At 35.8% G+C, this 15,772-nt stretch overlaps 1 protein-coding gene across 5 annotated transcripts in view; it reads left to right on the top strand.

Moving 5' to 3' along the window:
* Positions 1-15,772, top strand: part of SHPRH (SNF2 histone linker PHD RING helicase) — a 52,380-nt gene that overhangs the window by 28,489 nt on the left and 8,119 nt on the right. For all 5 annotated transcript variants that reach the window (XR_009277194.1, XR_009277195.1, XM_058835076.1 and 2 more), the window contains 9 exons: positions 1,899-2,006; positions 2,510-2,652; positions 8,163-8,336; positions 8,655-8,717; positions 9,763-9,988; positions 10,774-10,917; positions 12,179-12,280; positions 13,172-13,243; positions 15,055-15,243. Coding sequence is in view for 3 of the 5 variants with exons in the window: in XM_058835076.1 (XP_058691059.1) it covers positions 1,899-2,006; positions 2,510-2,652; positions 8,163-8,336; positions 8,655-8,717; positions 9,763-9,988; positions 10,774-10,917; positions 12,179-12,280; positions 13,172-13,243; positions 15,055-15,243 (1,221 nt within the window). In the remaining 2 variants the exon portion in view is untranslated. The remainder of the gene's footprint in view (positions 1-1,898; positions 2,007-2,509; positions 2,653-8,162; positions 8,337-8,654; positions 8,718-9,762; positions 9,989-10,773; positions 10,918-12,178; positions 12,281-13,171; positions 13,244-15,054; positions 15,244-15,772) is intronic.

Genomic DNA, 15,772 nt, shown 5'->3' with positions numbered 1-15,772 from the left:
TAGTTAACTACATACATTTCCCTTAAACTTAGTAAAATCAAGAGTTGTTTCCTATGTGATGAGAGCAGAAATATCCCATACAATATTGCTGTTCTCAATGCTGGTGGCCTCTGTTATATTGTGAGTGTGTTTTACAGAAATTTTAATAATTTTTACCTCTAAAATGCTGTTTCCCCATCTCCATGTTCTGTGGAAATAAATTACACAGATGTTAATGATAAAGTATGTGTCATCCTGAATTCTTCTTCTTTATTTTCTCACATTTTCTTTAGCTTTCCTCCTTTTTAACTTAAAATAGTCAGAGTTTTCTGTAGGTAAAGTTTATTTTAATTTGGCCAGATAAGCAAATCACTGTATATCACTTTCTGTATGCATAAGCTTAACTATATCCTTAATCCTGACTGGGGAAGTATCTGGCAAAATAGCTGGGATTACTCTTCGTCACTGGTTATTTGCAGTGGAAGTAAGGACAACATTTCCAAAAGAATGTCATTACTGTGTCACTGTTTGGGCTGAAAGGGACCTTGAGATGTCTCTAGCTGAACTTCCCCCTCAAAGCACGGTCAACATGGATTCCAGGAATCCCAGGGCTTTATCCAGCTGGCCTTTTAAAACCTCCAAGGAGAGAGATTTCGCAACTTAACTGTTCCAGTACTTCATATATCTCATAGTAGGGAAGTTCTCTGTGATTTTTTTTTTTCCTGTTTCAATTTATAGCCATTGTCCCTTATACTTCAGTAAAATGCCTGGGCTCTTAATCTTGGTGATTGTCTTCTGCCAGCTGGGAAGCTGTTCTTTAGTAATCTCTAAGCCTCTCTTCTTCATGCTGCATAGGCCCAGTTCTTCCAGCCTCTCTTGTTTTATGCTTTGATGAGTATCTGTCTTGCTATTTGGCTATCTTCTGATATCTTACAGTTTTTTATGCAAATTCTATGAGAGTGTAGCAGTTTTTTCCTGTTTTAATGAGCCTTGTTCTCCTAAATATATGAAGTTTGTACCCGCCTTATAGAAGTTCTATAGAAGTACTGCCTCTTTTTTATTGACCTGTAATTCTAGTAGTTTTTAAATACTACATTATCCTGGCATGATTGTAAAGAAAGCTATTAGAAAATTTGTTTTATTTATAAATGTTATGCAGAGGTGGTTTTTCATAGCTACCTTTTGCCAGTAGCTCTTCTAAGTACCCAAGAGTCCTTCCTGTCCACTCCAAGTAAACTGGGCTCTTTAACAACAATGTACTATCTTAGTAGTAGTTTACAAAAAAAGACTTAAACATACACTAAAGTACACAAAACAAATATATGTGGTGAAATCAGTATGTAACAGTACAAGATACATGTTACTTTTAAGTTGTTTGTTTATCAGTTTTTTAAATATAAAATAAACTGGTACTGCTTTTATAGTGGTGGCACTTGCATTCCAAGAGGGGTTTCACTGTTGGAATTTCTCTGAAAAATAATATATCTGATGCATTTAATGAAATTTAAGCCCTTCTTGTTATTTTATGAGTAAGTTTTATATGTAGGTAAGTTCAATTATCCTGTTCTTAGACTGTTTTGGGATCTTTTTTATTGTTTGCTTATTCAACACAGGTAAGTAAGAATCCTGAGTTACATTCCAGTTCCCTTTTGTAATGCATTGTATTCCCATGTTGTTGTTTGGGCTTACCCAAAAGCAAAGTTGTACTGTTAACATCTTTATAGTAATTTATCTTCTCAAACACTTTTATTGGCTTACTCGTAAATGCTGGATTCTAGAGGAAAAAAAAAATTCTAAATATTGCTTACAAATGAAGGTGGGTAGCACATAGATAGGTAACCATTTAAAAACACTATGGTAGCTGCAGTATTCCTCACACATATGATTTGTGCATAGTTTAAGCTCCTATTTCCACACAGGCAGAACAACTTCGACAGCATTATATGAGTAAATCCAACGCAGAAGTTGCAGAAGCCCATCAGGCCTTACAGCCAGTTCTTCAGACCATTCGGGAACTTCAAAGAAAGGCAGGTACCTCTTAAATGTTTTGTCTCTGACTTTTGGCATTTGTAAAGAGTAGTATTTTCATCTGTTTATCCAGAACTCTAGCTGTTTATCTTCTTTCACCTGTTAAAAATACAAGGTCACTTCAGTGTTGCTCTGTTAATTTCACAGGGAACATTGCTTTCTCTGATTAAATGATCTTTTCATCTCCTTTTGAGAGAGTGAGAAGGAAGAAACTTTGAGATCACAGTATCTCTGTGTGGCTGTTTTGTGTAGATGGCCTTGGTGAATCTGACTCTACTGAAGGAATATAAAGGTGTGGAGAATGTAAACAGTTTCTTAATCATGTATTTACACATCAACACAAGATGGGATGTTTTTTAATCACACTCTCATCCTTCACTTTCCATGGAATTAGCCAGTCTGTGTTTGACCATGGCCTGAAGAGCAGTGTATGCCTCTGCTGCAGTGAGTAGATTGGTTTTCTGTTCAATGTTCAAGGATAAATCTATTGTTTGTCATACAGATACATTCAGGTTCTCCCTGGTGGTTGGATGTCATCCAGACAGCAATACAGTATGCCATCGATGAGGAGCTTGTTCAACGTGTGCAAAACGAAATAACTTGCAACTACAAACAGCAGACCAGTAAACTCTCCATGGCAGAGAAGTAAGAGAGTAACTGAAATAACTTGTACACACCTCTTCATTAAACCTATTCGGGTCTTCTTCCTAGTTTGTGCTAGCACTTGCAATTAGATAGCAGATGTTTTTGCTTCAGAGTATCTGGACTGCAATTATGTTTCAAAACCAGCCTCTGAAAAAGTGCAACTAGATAGAAGACTTGGAAAGAAAAGCAGGAAAATTAGTGTTTTCTCTTAGATAAGCATTCTTTGAAATGTTCTTCTGTATTATCTACTGTGGTTTTACAGTCCTCTATACTCATGAAACTGCTGAGTAAGAAAAATTCAAAGTTTAGTTCATTAAAATTGATAATTATCTGTAAAATAAATGGGCTTGCTTAAATGGAAAGTAGAAAGACAATATCAAAAAGTCCTTGTGTAACACCATAAAGTAGTATCACTGTTTTTCTGAGCAAAGAATTTGAGGTTGGTTTCATGTTCAAGACAGCAGTACACCACTTGTTTTTGGGTTCAATTACACAGTAATGAATTCAGAAGGGACATTCAGAGATAACTTAAATCAACCCCCATCTTAAGATCCAGACCCATGCTTGTTCAATCCAGTGAAGTTGCACAGGGATTTGACCTGTTAAGAATCTCTAAGGAGGGAGATTCAGTAGTCTGTATGTGAAGCCTGTTCCAGTATTTGGCCCACTTGGTGGGAAAAAAAAAATAAAATTCTTTTGCCTAGTTAATATTTCCTGTATTTCATCTTGTTTACATTGTCTCTTGTTCTTTTGTCCAGTGCCTTTGACAAAAGTTTGACTTGGTCTTCTCTGTACCTTCCCGTTATATAAATATAGAAAGCAATAAGGTCTTCCCTAAATTTCAGGATTGAATAGACCCTTTTCTCCTGACCTTCTCTTGTACATTCTGGATGAAGGTCTGTAAGTTCATCACAGAAAAGGGAGACATAGGAAGGACAGTGCTCTGACAGTTTAACTTCAGGCCATTTTCTCAGACACATGAACTTATTCTCTTAAAGACAGACTTTCTGAATCATGTTTTAGTCAAATAATTTTTTATTATATTTATGGTATATATAAATATATGTATATAAATGTATATACATCTGTGTACATGTTTATAAAACATGTATCTATAAATTTAAGTACTTAATATACACACATTTTAATTCCATATGTAAAGATGTATCCTCCACTCTGACTGCTCTGCCATTGTGATTCAAAAAGGTTGAAATTTCTTCTTAATGGAAGTAAGTGTATTTTTTATTTTCAGTACTTAACCTAATTCTATTGAATAATCTAAATAAAGATACAAAAACTTAACCTCTTTTTTTCTTCAGCACAAGAGGCAATGGGCACAGAGTGAAACACAAGATGTTCCTTCTGAACATCAGGGAACACTTTTTTATTGTGAGGGTGACTGAACAAGTAGCCCAGAAAAGTTGTGGGGTCTCCATCCTTGAGATACTCAGAAGTTGTCTTGGCATGGTCCTGGGCAACCAGCTCTAGGTGACCCAGCCTGAGGAGAGCATTTGAGCAAGACAGCATCCCATGGCCCCTTTTATCCTCAACCAGTCTGTGAGTCTGGATATAAACGTTTCATGGCTGTTTGAGAATTATAGCATCACATTCTGGTCAAAATAAATATGAGTAAAGGACTGTTTGCATGTTCATGCAAAACTTTTATGCCTATGCATCCATCTGTATTTGCTTGTGTGACACTGATTTTTTTTTTTCCTCGATTGAAATTAGGTATTTAGAAAACATCATCTTAAATTGCTGCTTATAGATTGTATAGATTCAGAAAAATTGTGACTAAACTTTCTTTTATAACACACAGATAAGACTTACTTCCTTTTCAATTCATTTTAGCGTATGAGATAAAACTTCGAAAACAGTGTCTTATCAAGTGTTACTGGTCAGTGATGGAAGCAACAAGTACTCTTAATTGAGTACTGGATATGATTAATCCATAGTATAGTGAGGGAGATTTTTATAAAGCTGGTGTTACTTGGCAGCTGATGATATTAACAGCAGACTTGTGGTTGCAATTTACATTTATTTTCAGACTACCTGGTTAGGCAAACTTTGTGTACGTTATTTTAAAATGCACGTTACTGTATAGTAACTGTATAGTAGGTCATATTGAATGCCAAGCTTTAGTTAGTGTTTAAACCTGTATTATGCTCTCTGCACTGTCCAAAATGGTTGTTTTGGATCAAATTTTCCATAGGGTGTGGAACCACAGTCTTGTACATCAATGTCAGACCTTGTAGGAATGATGCACTTTCTTTCAGCAAGACTTCTGCTCTCAGGAATAACACAATGTGGGAAGTGCTTAACTTCTGTTCATGTTTGTGTTCATTACCTTGTCGTGGTTTTGAACTAGTAATTAACAAAAAGGGGAAAAAAAATTATTTATTTCTTGCTGTGAGATATGGATTAAAATAAGAGCAAACTAGGTATAAAACTTAAAAGGAATAAAGAAAAGTTTATTGACAAACTACAAGAATAAGAACACCAGAATAAACTTTTAAAAAAACCTTTTCATTTCTCACTGCTCACTATTCTTTCGTTCACATGACAACAGAGACAAAAACTTTATAATTTTGATGGTTTAAACAGTTCTAATTTTCTTATAGTCTTTTCCTCAGTTTCTGTAGAGAAACAGAAGTTCCTTTCTGTTAATTTATGGAGTTTGTCACAAGAAAACTATTTTTGTTATAGTTTCTCGTTTCTCTGCTATCAGCTGCTCAGAGCTACTGTTATTAAAGCCCACCCCTCCCATTCCACATCACTCTGAAATGTGTTATGGGTCATGAGTTTGAAGATAGCATTTTTAAGGATAAGTTAGTTAAAGGTAAAAAAGTATTTGTTGTGGTTTTAAACTAGTAACAAAAATTACTTATTTTTTTGTTGTGAGATATGGATTAAAACAAGAGCAAAGCAGGCTTAAAACTTAAAAGGAATAAAGACAGTTTATTAACAAACTATTAGAATAAGAATACCAAAATAAACTTTCAGAAAACTCTTTTTCTTTTCACTAATTGACTATTTCTTTGTACACATAACAACATAGAGACAAAAAAAAGATAGTTTTACAATCTTGGAGGTCAAAAACAGTCTCAATTTCTAGAGTCTTCTCATCAGTCCTCGTAGAGAAACAGAAGTCTCTTCCTGCTAATCTATGGAGTTTCTCGAGTCCACTCCTCCCATCTCACACCACTCTGAGGTGTGCAATGGGTCAAATTGAATCTAGGGATGCTATTTTTAAGGATAAGTGATTCAAAGCAGAAATCTTTTTCAGTTGTCTCTGTGAGCCCTCCTGGAAAACAGCCATCTCCCTGGCTCCTTTAAGGCTTTAAAATCTTCACTTCACTCGCAAGTTCCAGCAACTCACAGCATCACAATCATCTTTCTTTTCTTTAAAGTCCACACTTTGAATACTTTATTCCTCCCATACTCTAGCCATGAATTAAAGGAGTCTTTAAACTACTGTCCATCTCCATAGCTGTAACAGAAAGACTTTTCAGCAACAAGCATCTCCTTTTCTCTCTTTCTTATTTAAACTTAACTCTTTTCTTCACTGTTTTTGGTGGTTTTATGATGTCTTACATGTTAATTGTCTCTCTCTGTCTTTTCTAAGAAAAAGGAGTCATCTGTTTGTTTATTCAGGTAGTAAAAGAATTAAAAGTTTTAAGAAAGCTGCAAAAGTTCATAGTGTCAAGTTTCAGTCCAACAGCAGACCTTGAAAACTAAACAAAAGTGTTAAGCTCGGCTTTTCTCTCCTCCTCCCCCCCATCCCTGCGGCCTTGTCCCGGGCCTGGGAGGGGGAGGGGAGAAACTAACACAGAGCTTGTTACCTCTCAAACGCCGGAAACCAGAAGAGAGTGAGATAGCTCAGCATGTACTTCTTAAGGGGGTGTTTACAAGTTAAATTCACTTTTTAATGGTCAGATCTGCTGTCAATTCTTGGAAATGGCTGATAATTGGTCAGGAAGAAAAACTCCCATCAGTCACCAGTAGCTTCAACTTCCTCTTTTTTTTCACTCTGTCTTAAAGGTGAAGCTAACCCATGACATTTGCTTCTTCATTTGCTTCTGTGAGCTTCACTAAGAAACAGTTTTCTCATTGCCTCTCAAGGCTTCAAATCTCTCAGCACTTCACTATACCACAATTACTTCACTTTTTACTCAAATTTACACTTTGAACACTTTATTCCTCTCCATACTCTATTATGAATTAAAGGAGTTTTTTTCAGGATTTCATTGTCCATCTCCATAGTTTTAACAGAAAGATATTTCAGCTTAATTAAAGCATCTCCTTAATTCTCTACCTTTCTTGAAGTCTCTTTTCTTTCTTGCCACTAGTAGTTTATAAAGTCTCTTTTCATATTGATTACTCTCCTTTTCTCTCTCTGGATGAAAAGATTAATCCGCAAGTTTCATCTGAATAAGAAAGAGTTAAAATCTTGCCCAAGCTTTTGTAGATGGTTCGGTGATCTCTGCTGAACAGGAGCTAGAGCCGTCTGCGATGGAAAGTTCTTCATAGCTGCTTTAGAGCGTGGTCTCCGTCTCTGCTTGCAGCAGGCTTAGAGCTCTTTTCCTTCTTCACTCGGCAGTTTTCTAGTGAATGTAGTTACAGCAAAACCCTGCAGCTGAACCAGAGATCGGGCCGGGCCCGGCCCAGCCCGACTTAGCTTAGGGCAAGCCTCATCTCCCGGCCGGGAGACGAGAGACGCGGCGGGCCCGGCCCGGCCCCCGCCCAGCCGCATGGCCTGGGCAGAGAACCGGGGGCCAGCCGGAGCTCTGCCACTCTTCACAGTCAAGGAACAAAGAACCACTACAGACTTCTGGGTGTACACTTTAAGGTGGGGTTCACAAGTTGATTCTACTTTTCAATGGCTAAAACTGCTGTCAATTCTCAGCAGTGACCGATAATTGGTCAGGAGAAAAGACTCCCAGGGGACCCCAGCAACTTTAACTTTCTTAAAGGTAAAGGAACTCCATGACATACCTCAACACCCCTCCTATCACAAGAGACACCTAGGTTCTAGGAAACTAGTTTAATGTTATGTCCATTTAATTAATTTAACTTTGAAACCTAACTTCCTGAATGAAGTGTATTTTTGTGATGGGTGCATATGTCTGCTGTGAATTGCACAGGTTCCTTGAAAACCATTTTCTTGGCCAGCAGACACAAGAAAGACTATAAGTATGTGCAGTGGGTTACCTTTAGTAGATCTGCATTGTGGACTAGAATATTGCAGGTTGGTGTTCACTACTAGTATTTGGCCACACCTCTCAAGTCTTGAGAAGAGTCTTCCTGTTTTAAAAATACCAGGCATCAGCTCCGGGGATACACTGGAGTGATTTCTGACAGCTCTGCACGTAGCAGGAATAAGCACTTCCTTGTGATACTAACTTTGTACGCTATCCTACATTAGCTACTTCTCTTCTACTTTAAAATACTGGATCAGGTTTGGATTTGATGTCTTGGTGCACAGTAATTTCCCTTTTTCTTTAAATCAGGTTCCGTGACTGCAGAGGCCTTCAATACCTACTCACAACCCAGCTGGATGAAGTGAAGAAGTTCCAGAAGATTGTAAGAGAAGCAGTGAAAAACTTAGAAGGGCCTCCTTCTAAGCAGGTTATAGAGGCTGCCACTATCTGCCATTTGCGACCTGTTAGACTGCCACTTAACAAGTAGGTCTTGAAAACAGAAAATAAACCTTAGATGTGTGAAATGAAATTTTCCTTTATTTGAAATAACATACTAAAGTCTTCATTATGTACTCAGGAGTTATATGCACACAGATATCACAGATCCATTTGTTAGAATCATGACCTTTGGTTTTATTTTTATAAAATCTTCTAGTGTCAGCTATGTTAGTGTACATACGGCTGTTGCCTTGTTCTTTTTTAAGAGTTTTGTGTAGTTTCATATGTTGGAATAAGGGCTTATGATAATTTGGTTTCTGATAAAATTCTGAGTGCATCTATTTCCAATTTTCTGTATTACAGCTGTGTCTTTTGTAAGGCTGACGAATTGTTCACAGAATACGAGTCAAAGCTCTTTATGCATAGGTAAGTTCATAGCTTTATAAATTTCTCACTGTTAGAAAAAGTGAAAGTTGGATTGGTTTATGTTTTCTGAAACAAGTTTGTGACCAAATGACAGTGACTTCTTGCTAATGACTTCGATAACAGTTTTATTAGGTTTAATTTTATATATATATTTCATATGAAGAAATGGTGTCCGAGGAATGAATACATGCCACTCTCTCTCAAGCCACTGTGATATGACCATGCATTTGAAATGAAGTGGTGGCATGTTCAGAAAGCATGTGTATAACTAGAAGGATGCTAATTTAACACATACTCCTATTTGTGCAAATATTTATTTGCAGTCCAGCTGCAAGTGGTATAATATCACCCTCATTCAATGTTATGATGAGAGAAGACATCTCACACAGGATGAAGCTGATAGAAGGGTGACACCAGCATGGAGTGTCAGAGAAGAGTGCCTAGCAGGCAGTACTGAGAGACATAGATTACAGCTCTCTGCATGCTTTCTCTTGGATTTCTATCTCATATCCCTCACAGTGTCAAAACTGGATTGAAAAGTCTTGAGGTTACTGAGAAAACATTTTGAGAAGTCTTTGCCAGTGGGAGTTCTGTTGCTTCATGACTGCTTGAATCAGAAAGAATTGATGTATTTCTAAATTAGCGTTATTGTCAAGGAGAGAAATGGGAAGCTGTGCTGTTCTTTCACAGTGCAATACACAGCAAATTTTGCATCAGAGTTTAACTGTAATTCTTGCTTATATAAAAAGTCTGAATTTAATTTTTTTTAATGAATGTGACATTAATAACTACTGAAAGACGATTTAGATGTGTAAGCCTTTACAAAAGCTATTGATAATTTTGAGCTGACAAAATGGCCTGAGGATTGGTACTGAGGTCACTGTGTTCAAAGCAAGCTTTTGATTAGGTAATAAAACAGCTTTTCATATTTGCTTGATTTGCATTATTCTTTGACCATATATATAAGAAGGCTGAAATAGATAATAAGTACAGATGGATGTGGAAGTACAAAATCAGTGCTAAGTGTGTTTGGTTTGTTTTGAAGTGTTAAAGGCCAAATGGCAATATTTGAGGAGATGATAGAAGACCAAGAAGGGCTTGTCGATGACCGCTTGCCCACCACAAGCAGAGGGCTCTGGGCAACCAGTGAAACTGAGCGTGCCTTGAAAGCTCTTCTCTCCTTTGCCAAAGCTCACCGAATGGATGCTAGGCTAACTGAAGAAGGGAGTGTATTCCTGGAACTCTTTGAAGCATGGAAAAAGGAATATAAGGTACAGTAAATTACATGGTGATTAAACAGCTGTGTGCTCCATTTAATTTGTTATAAACAAATTGCAGCTGAATATTAGCACATCTAAGTCATATTCCTGAAATTAGGCTTTGCCTACACCAACCTTTTCCATAGTGCTTATTACAGGATTTGATTTTAAATGATTTATATATGATTTAAGAGTTTCTAAAAGCTATACTGGCTACTAATCAAATTGCTAAGCAATGTAGCTTCATCTATTAAGGCAGTATGAAGATATAATTATGTTCATCTGTTTACTTAAATCAGAATGTAGCAAGACTCAGGAAATCCAACACTTGTCCATTCTGTAATTCAGTTTACCTTCAGTCTTGTGAAGAAGGAGCAAAGTTTTGTCATGTGCCTTTAGGTTAGGAAACTAAAAATGGGACTAATATGCCAGTGAAATGAAGATGCTGGTTATGATTCCGTCTTGAAATGTGACTTGGAATAACTCTTTTTTATTCAGTAGGGGTTTTTTTTGTTTGTTTTGCAGGGCTTTTTGCTTCTGAATTTTTAGTTGCATTAATTACTGCAATACTAGTAGTTGTAGAAGAAATGAGAGACTATTTATAGTTGTTTATACAGAGAGTCTGGAAAAGAGAGCCGGCAAAATTATGTCTATACTGCTTGTTTTCCTTTATAATTAGTTGTTGTTGTGACTGAATGCTGTAAAGAAATATTATCTCCTCCTCCAAAAAGATTCTCACAGAGTCATGTAAGTGTTAATTCAGTTCAGCTGTTCATGTATTTGGGGTTTTCTTACAGTTACTTCATGAGTATTGGATGGTCCTTAGGGATCACGTGTCTGCTATTGATGAGCTGGCAATGGCGACAGAACGACTGCGAGTGCGTCACCCTGATGAGCCAAAACCAAATCCACCAGTGCTCCACATTATAGAACCACATGAGGTAGAGTACTGGGCAGGAAAGAATGGTTTCTTTTTGAAGGAACCCACCTCCTGCAAAGATAAAATCTGGATCTGTGTATAATGTCTGTAGAGTGACTCTGTTTTCATTTCAGACAGGCTTGGTGGAGTATAGAACTCGTACCTATTTCTACATTAAGTACATGGGCCGTTTTGAGCTTGTAATTGTTATTTTGATATATTTTTGTTAGCCTTCTGACAGAGTGGCATGTTTCCAAAATACTGCTGTCCTTTCAACAGCAGCAACTTCCTTCCTTTCCCTATGGTTGCCGTTTTCCAACCTGGTGGAAAATTAAGTTGACCTGATTCCTTATCCATATTGATACTTTCCACAAATACCTGTATAAAACAGAAGTGAGCACCTCAAAGAAAAATATTTTTTTCAGTATTTTGAAATTTCTGAGCTACCCCTGACTCTGTTTATGATGACAGAGAAAATGCTGGGTTGATTTAACCCCTTAATTTTTTTTTTGCACCAATAGAAGTATGTTTTTTATAGACACATTTTGTGCTTTTTTCTGTGAGATTGAGTAAAATAAAAGTGCTTCTTTCTATAAGAAAATAAATTTTGTTTCTGTATTAAAACAGTTTTTAAAAAGGAGCACTTTGCTTAACAAATGCCTAATAAAGTTGTAAGATTTATGCATGTATAGGCAGCCATAAAAGAAACGCCCATTACTTTTGCCTTCATCCTTCAGGTGCCTGCCTCTTCTGCAGTACTATCCTTCTCCACTATCAGCTGTAATTAATTTAAAAAAAAGTCAGCTTGATGTTTCTGTCTTTATATTGGTTAAATCAAAAGTGGAAATTTCTAAGAAATCTAAAGAAAATAATTGTCCCTTACACATTGTTTTTGGAACCAGCAGTTGGTTCTAGTATATATATACAATTGTAAGAAAATAGATAATAAATTGAATGAAGTTCAAAATAAACTTCTAAAAATTCGGGTTATTTTAACTTAATTTTGTTTCTGTAAAGAACCAATAATATAAATAAAACAATAAAAAGCAATTTTGTGTACCTTCTGCATCTCAGCCCATTCACAGTGTTCATACTGGATACATGAAAGGAATAGATAATCAAGTTTGCTTGGGGAGAACACATCTTAAATTTCCAGCATGAGCTGGTTTTCTGTCACCAGTAAATTACTCAGCTGAATTTCACAAAAAAAATTAATTTAAGTCTTATTGTAAAACAAGTTTTTTTCTCCCTTTTCTAACACATATTTAATGTTGTTTTCATAGGTAGAGCAAAACCGAGTGAAACTTCTGAATGACAAGGCAGTTGCCAAATCACAGCTTCAAAAGAAATTAGGACAACTTCTGTACCTCACTAATCTGGAGAAAGTAAGATTAATGATTCCTTGGTCTTTACCTAAGTGATGTGGAAGGCAAGAAATCTACCATTATTTTTATTTAAAACTTCCATCTTAAAGAAATTGTATTTTCTGTGAAGATTCATTACATTTTGAAATTCAGTGTGCTGTTCTTTGTGTTACTGTGTGGTCATAAAATTATTTATTGCATCATATATTTTAGTTACTTGCTTAATTATATGCTTATTAAACTATGAACTGGTTTTAGATGCTAAAAGTTTTCATTAAAACTATCTGGGCCATGTCTAGTAGAAGCCTTATAAAATTATGTATGTCTCTACATACCTCTGGTATTTTACAAAGAGCTTACCTGAAACAGAAGGGTAATCACATCTGGAGTTTAAGTGTTAAAAAAAAACAAAACCAAACTAAACCAGACAACCTCCATCTTATTTTGCATTTATATTTTTTTTTTTTTACATTTTAACATTTTATTTTACATTTATAATAACATTATATGTTATTTTAATCATAGCATTTGAGCAAGTGCATTTATTTTAAAGTAAGCATAGTTAAGCAAAATTTAAGTGGTTTTGAAACAATGTGAAGCTGATAGAAAATATGTGGAGTTTCCTGTTGAAGCTTGTATTTTACCAGGATTTTTCAGAGCTGTCATTGAGCTGCAGACGGCACCTGAAGGACTGCAGAATGAAAAGCACTCCTATTGCTTACCATAAGTTCCATATTTTTTAACTCCTCAAGATGGACTTGAGTACATTAATATGTTTTTAATTTTCTCACATACTGTTTTGGTTTGATTTGGTTTCTTTTAAGGACTTCATTATTCATTTTTTCTAGGAGCTTGTTTTAAATATAGAATAACAAAATACGAAGCTCATACTTTTTTTTCTAATTTATATAGTCTCAGGATAAAACTACCGGAGGAGTTAACCCAGAACCGTGTCCAATCTGTGCACGTCAGCTGGGAAGACAGGTAAGATACTTATTCAGCAGGTTTTAGTTTTAGAACATCTTTAGCTTGAACTGAGCCAGTTGTGTGTCAAATTGTCAAGATCTGTTTTTAAATGAATGTTGTAATGAAACAGGGAAAATGAGCTGTTTTCTGTAATGTACCAACCAGCCTCTCCCCTGAAATAACATCTTTCTCAGATGCAAGCACCTCTACTTCTTTTACCTTTTGACATCGGTGCTTAAGTGTTCCAAAAATGTGTGTTCATGATTGTTTTATAACTCTGAAGTTATACTTTTGGGAGAAAGATTTATTTCCGGTTTATAAGCAAACAGAAAGAATGTAAAGTTCTATTGTATACTATTATATTTTACTGTAATTGTTCTTATTGATAGTATTTTTTCCTTCTAAAGAAAATGGTATTACTTTATATAATGAAAAGGATATAAGGATATTATGCAAACAGTAGCAAAATCCAGTAGAATAAATTTTCGCAATGTGGATTTCTTTCCCCACCTCTTCCTGGATGAACTGCAGGAGCTGAAATTCAAGTGAGACTTCATCTATATCATAGAGTACAAAGCCATAGTTTAAACTTGACTTACCATACTTTAAGGTGAAACATGAAAGGACTCCTATATGGTCAAACTAAACTGTCTCTTTCTTTTAGAGTGGCTTTTAGAGTTTCTTTTAGAGTTTTAAGGAGATTTGGCTTCTCTTTGCATTATAGACATGTAAGCATGAACTGCTCTCCTGCCATGTTTGCAAAATCCCCGCTGTGCTCTTCTTCCAAGGGTAATACAGGTTTTTACAGAGAACAGCTGTTAGTCCTGTTAACTGCCATTATTCTTTATCTCAGAGCTGGAGGAGCTCACTGAAAGGGAAAATAATCTCTTAGCTTTCTTTATCTTTTCTTAACAGCAAGACTGCTGCTGTTTTAGATGATAGCAACTTTCATATTGCAAAGAACTTTTAAAATACATTACATCCTATTTCTGCACAATTGAGAAAACCTTACACAGCCTAAAAGACCTTCTGCTTGATAATCAGTAGTTTTGTCAATTCCTTTGCTACTTGGTCCCATGAAAACTTCTAGATTTTCCTCTTGGAATAGCCTAAAGAACAGACTAGTTCAGCAAAAGATATTATTTTGATTTTCAAAACAACTGGTCTACAAATTGCTTCTCTATTATGGAAGATTTTGGCTGACGTGTAGATGCTCTAGACTCGCAAGGGGAGAGCATCTTCTGCAATGCAATCTTCTGTTTCACATACATTCTGTCAAAAAGAGATTAAGACACTTTGTACAAAATCTTGTCTACAAAATGTTTGTACAAAATGTTGTCTAGGACTTACCAGAAGGGAAAAATTAAAGCATTTTTTCTATCACTTATTAGATAAAACCAATCTAGTATGAATGCACAGATAAAGAATTTTATAGAAGGCAAATAAAAACATTTTTTGTTTTAAAAAAATGATGTAAATACTTAACTAATGTTTACATATAAGGCATTAAGAATCATCTTTCATAGAAATCAAAGATTGTAATGTCTTTCCTGAAGTTCAAAACCAAGACAATGCAAACAATGAACAATAAATGCAGAGACTTCCTTTAAATCTTGAATGTCTCTGTGCTGGAAAACTTTGGAATTCAGGCTTTTTAGCAGCTGGAGTGCAACAATTGCAAAATTCTTCTTTAATTTGATGACTGTCATGAAAAGAACATAATTTCTCTATGAAAATGTAATTTCTCATAGATTAGTACACTGTTTTTCTTTTTCACTGGTCCAAAACTGAAACTGTGTTGTGTTTGGGTTTTTTTGTTTCCTGTCTAGTGGGCGGTGCTGACGTGTGGACACTGTTTTTGTAATGAGTGCATAGCAATCATCATCCAGCAGTACAGCGTTGGCACCCGCCGGAGCTCAATTAAATGTGCCATTTGCAGGCAGACAACATCCCATAAAGAAATATCTTATGTCTTCACTGCAGAAGCTGCAAATCAGGAGGATGATATTCCTGTGAAGGTGAGCTGTTTGCAGGAGCTCTGTGGCCCAAACTTTCAGTAGTGCATATTTGTTGTTTTGTAACATACTGTATTTAGGCAGACAAGTGTGCTATATAGTTTTATAAATAGTTTATCCTAATGACAAAACCTCTGGGCACAAATGTGTTGGAATTCAGTCCTGATTGTTGTATCTGCTTTTTTCACTAATGGAGGGTTTTCAATGGGTTGAAGAAATAGCATCTCCATGGGTCTTTATACTCTGACATATATGTAATACTGACATATATGTAGTGCATAGGTACATGTTTGCTCTGCATGAATGTCATGTAGAACATTGTAGAAACACAAACCTGTGTTTACTGCAGTTGTGGAAAAAGTAGAGGATTCTGGGCTAAAATGCAAAGGTAAAATGCATTAATTAATAATACTTTGGTTTAGATGATACTGCTGTCTTTCATAATACAGCTGGACATACATTGTCAGAATTTTAATCTGATTAGTGTAGTTAAAAATATTAACTAGTTGTGCTGACAGACTTCCAAGATACC

Source organism: Poecile atricapillus, chromosome 3, assembly GCF_030490865.1.
Source record: "Poecile atricapillus isolate bPoeAtr1 chromosome 3, bPoeAtr1.hap1, whole genome shotgun sequence".
NCBI lineage: Eukaryota > Metazoa > Chordata > Aves > Passeriformes > Paridae > Poecile > Poecile atricapillus.
This window is presented reverse-complemented; position numbering and strand designations above follow the sequence as displayed.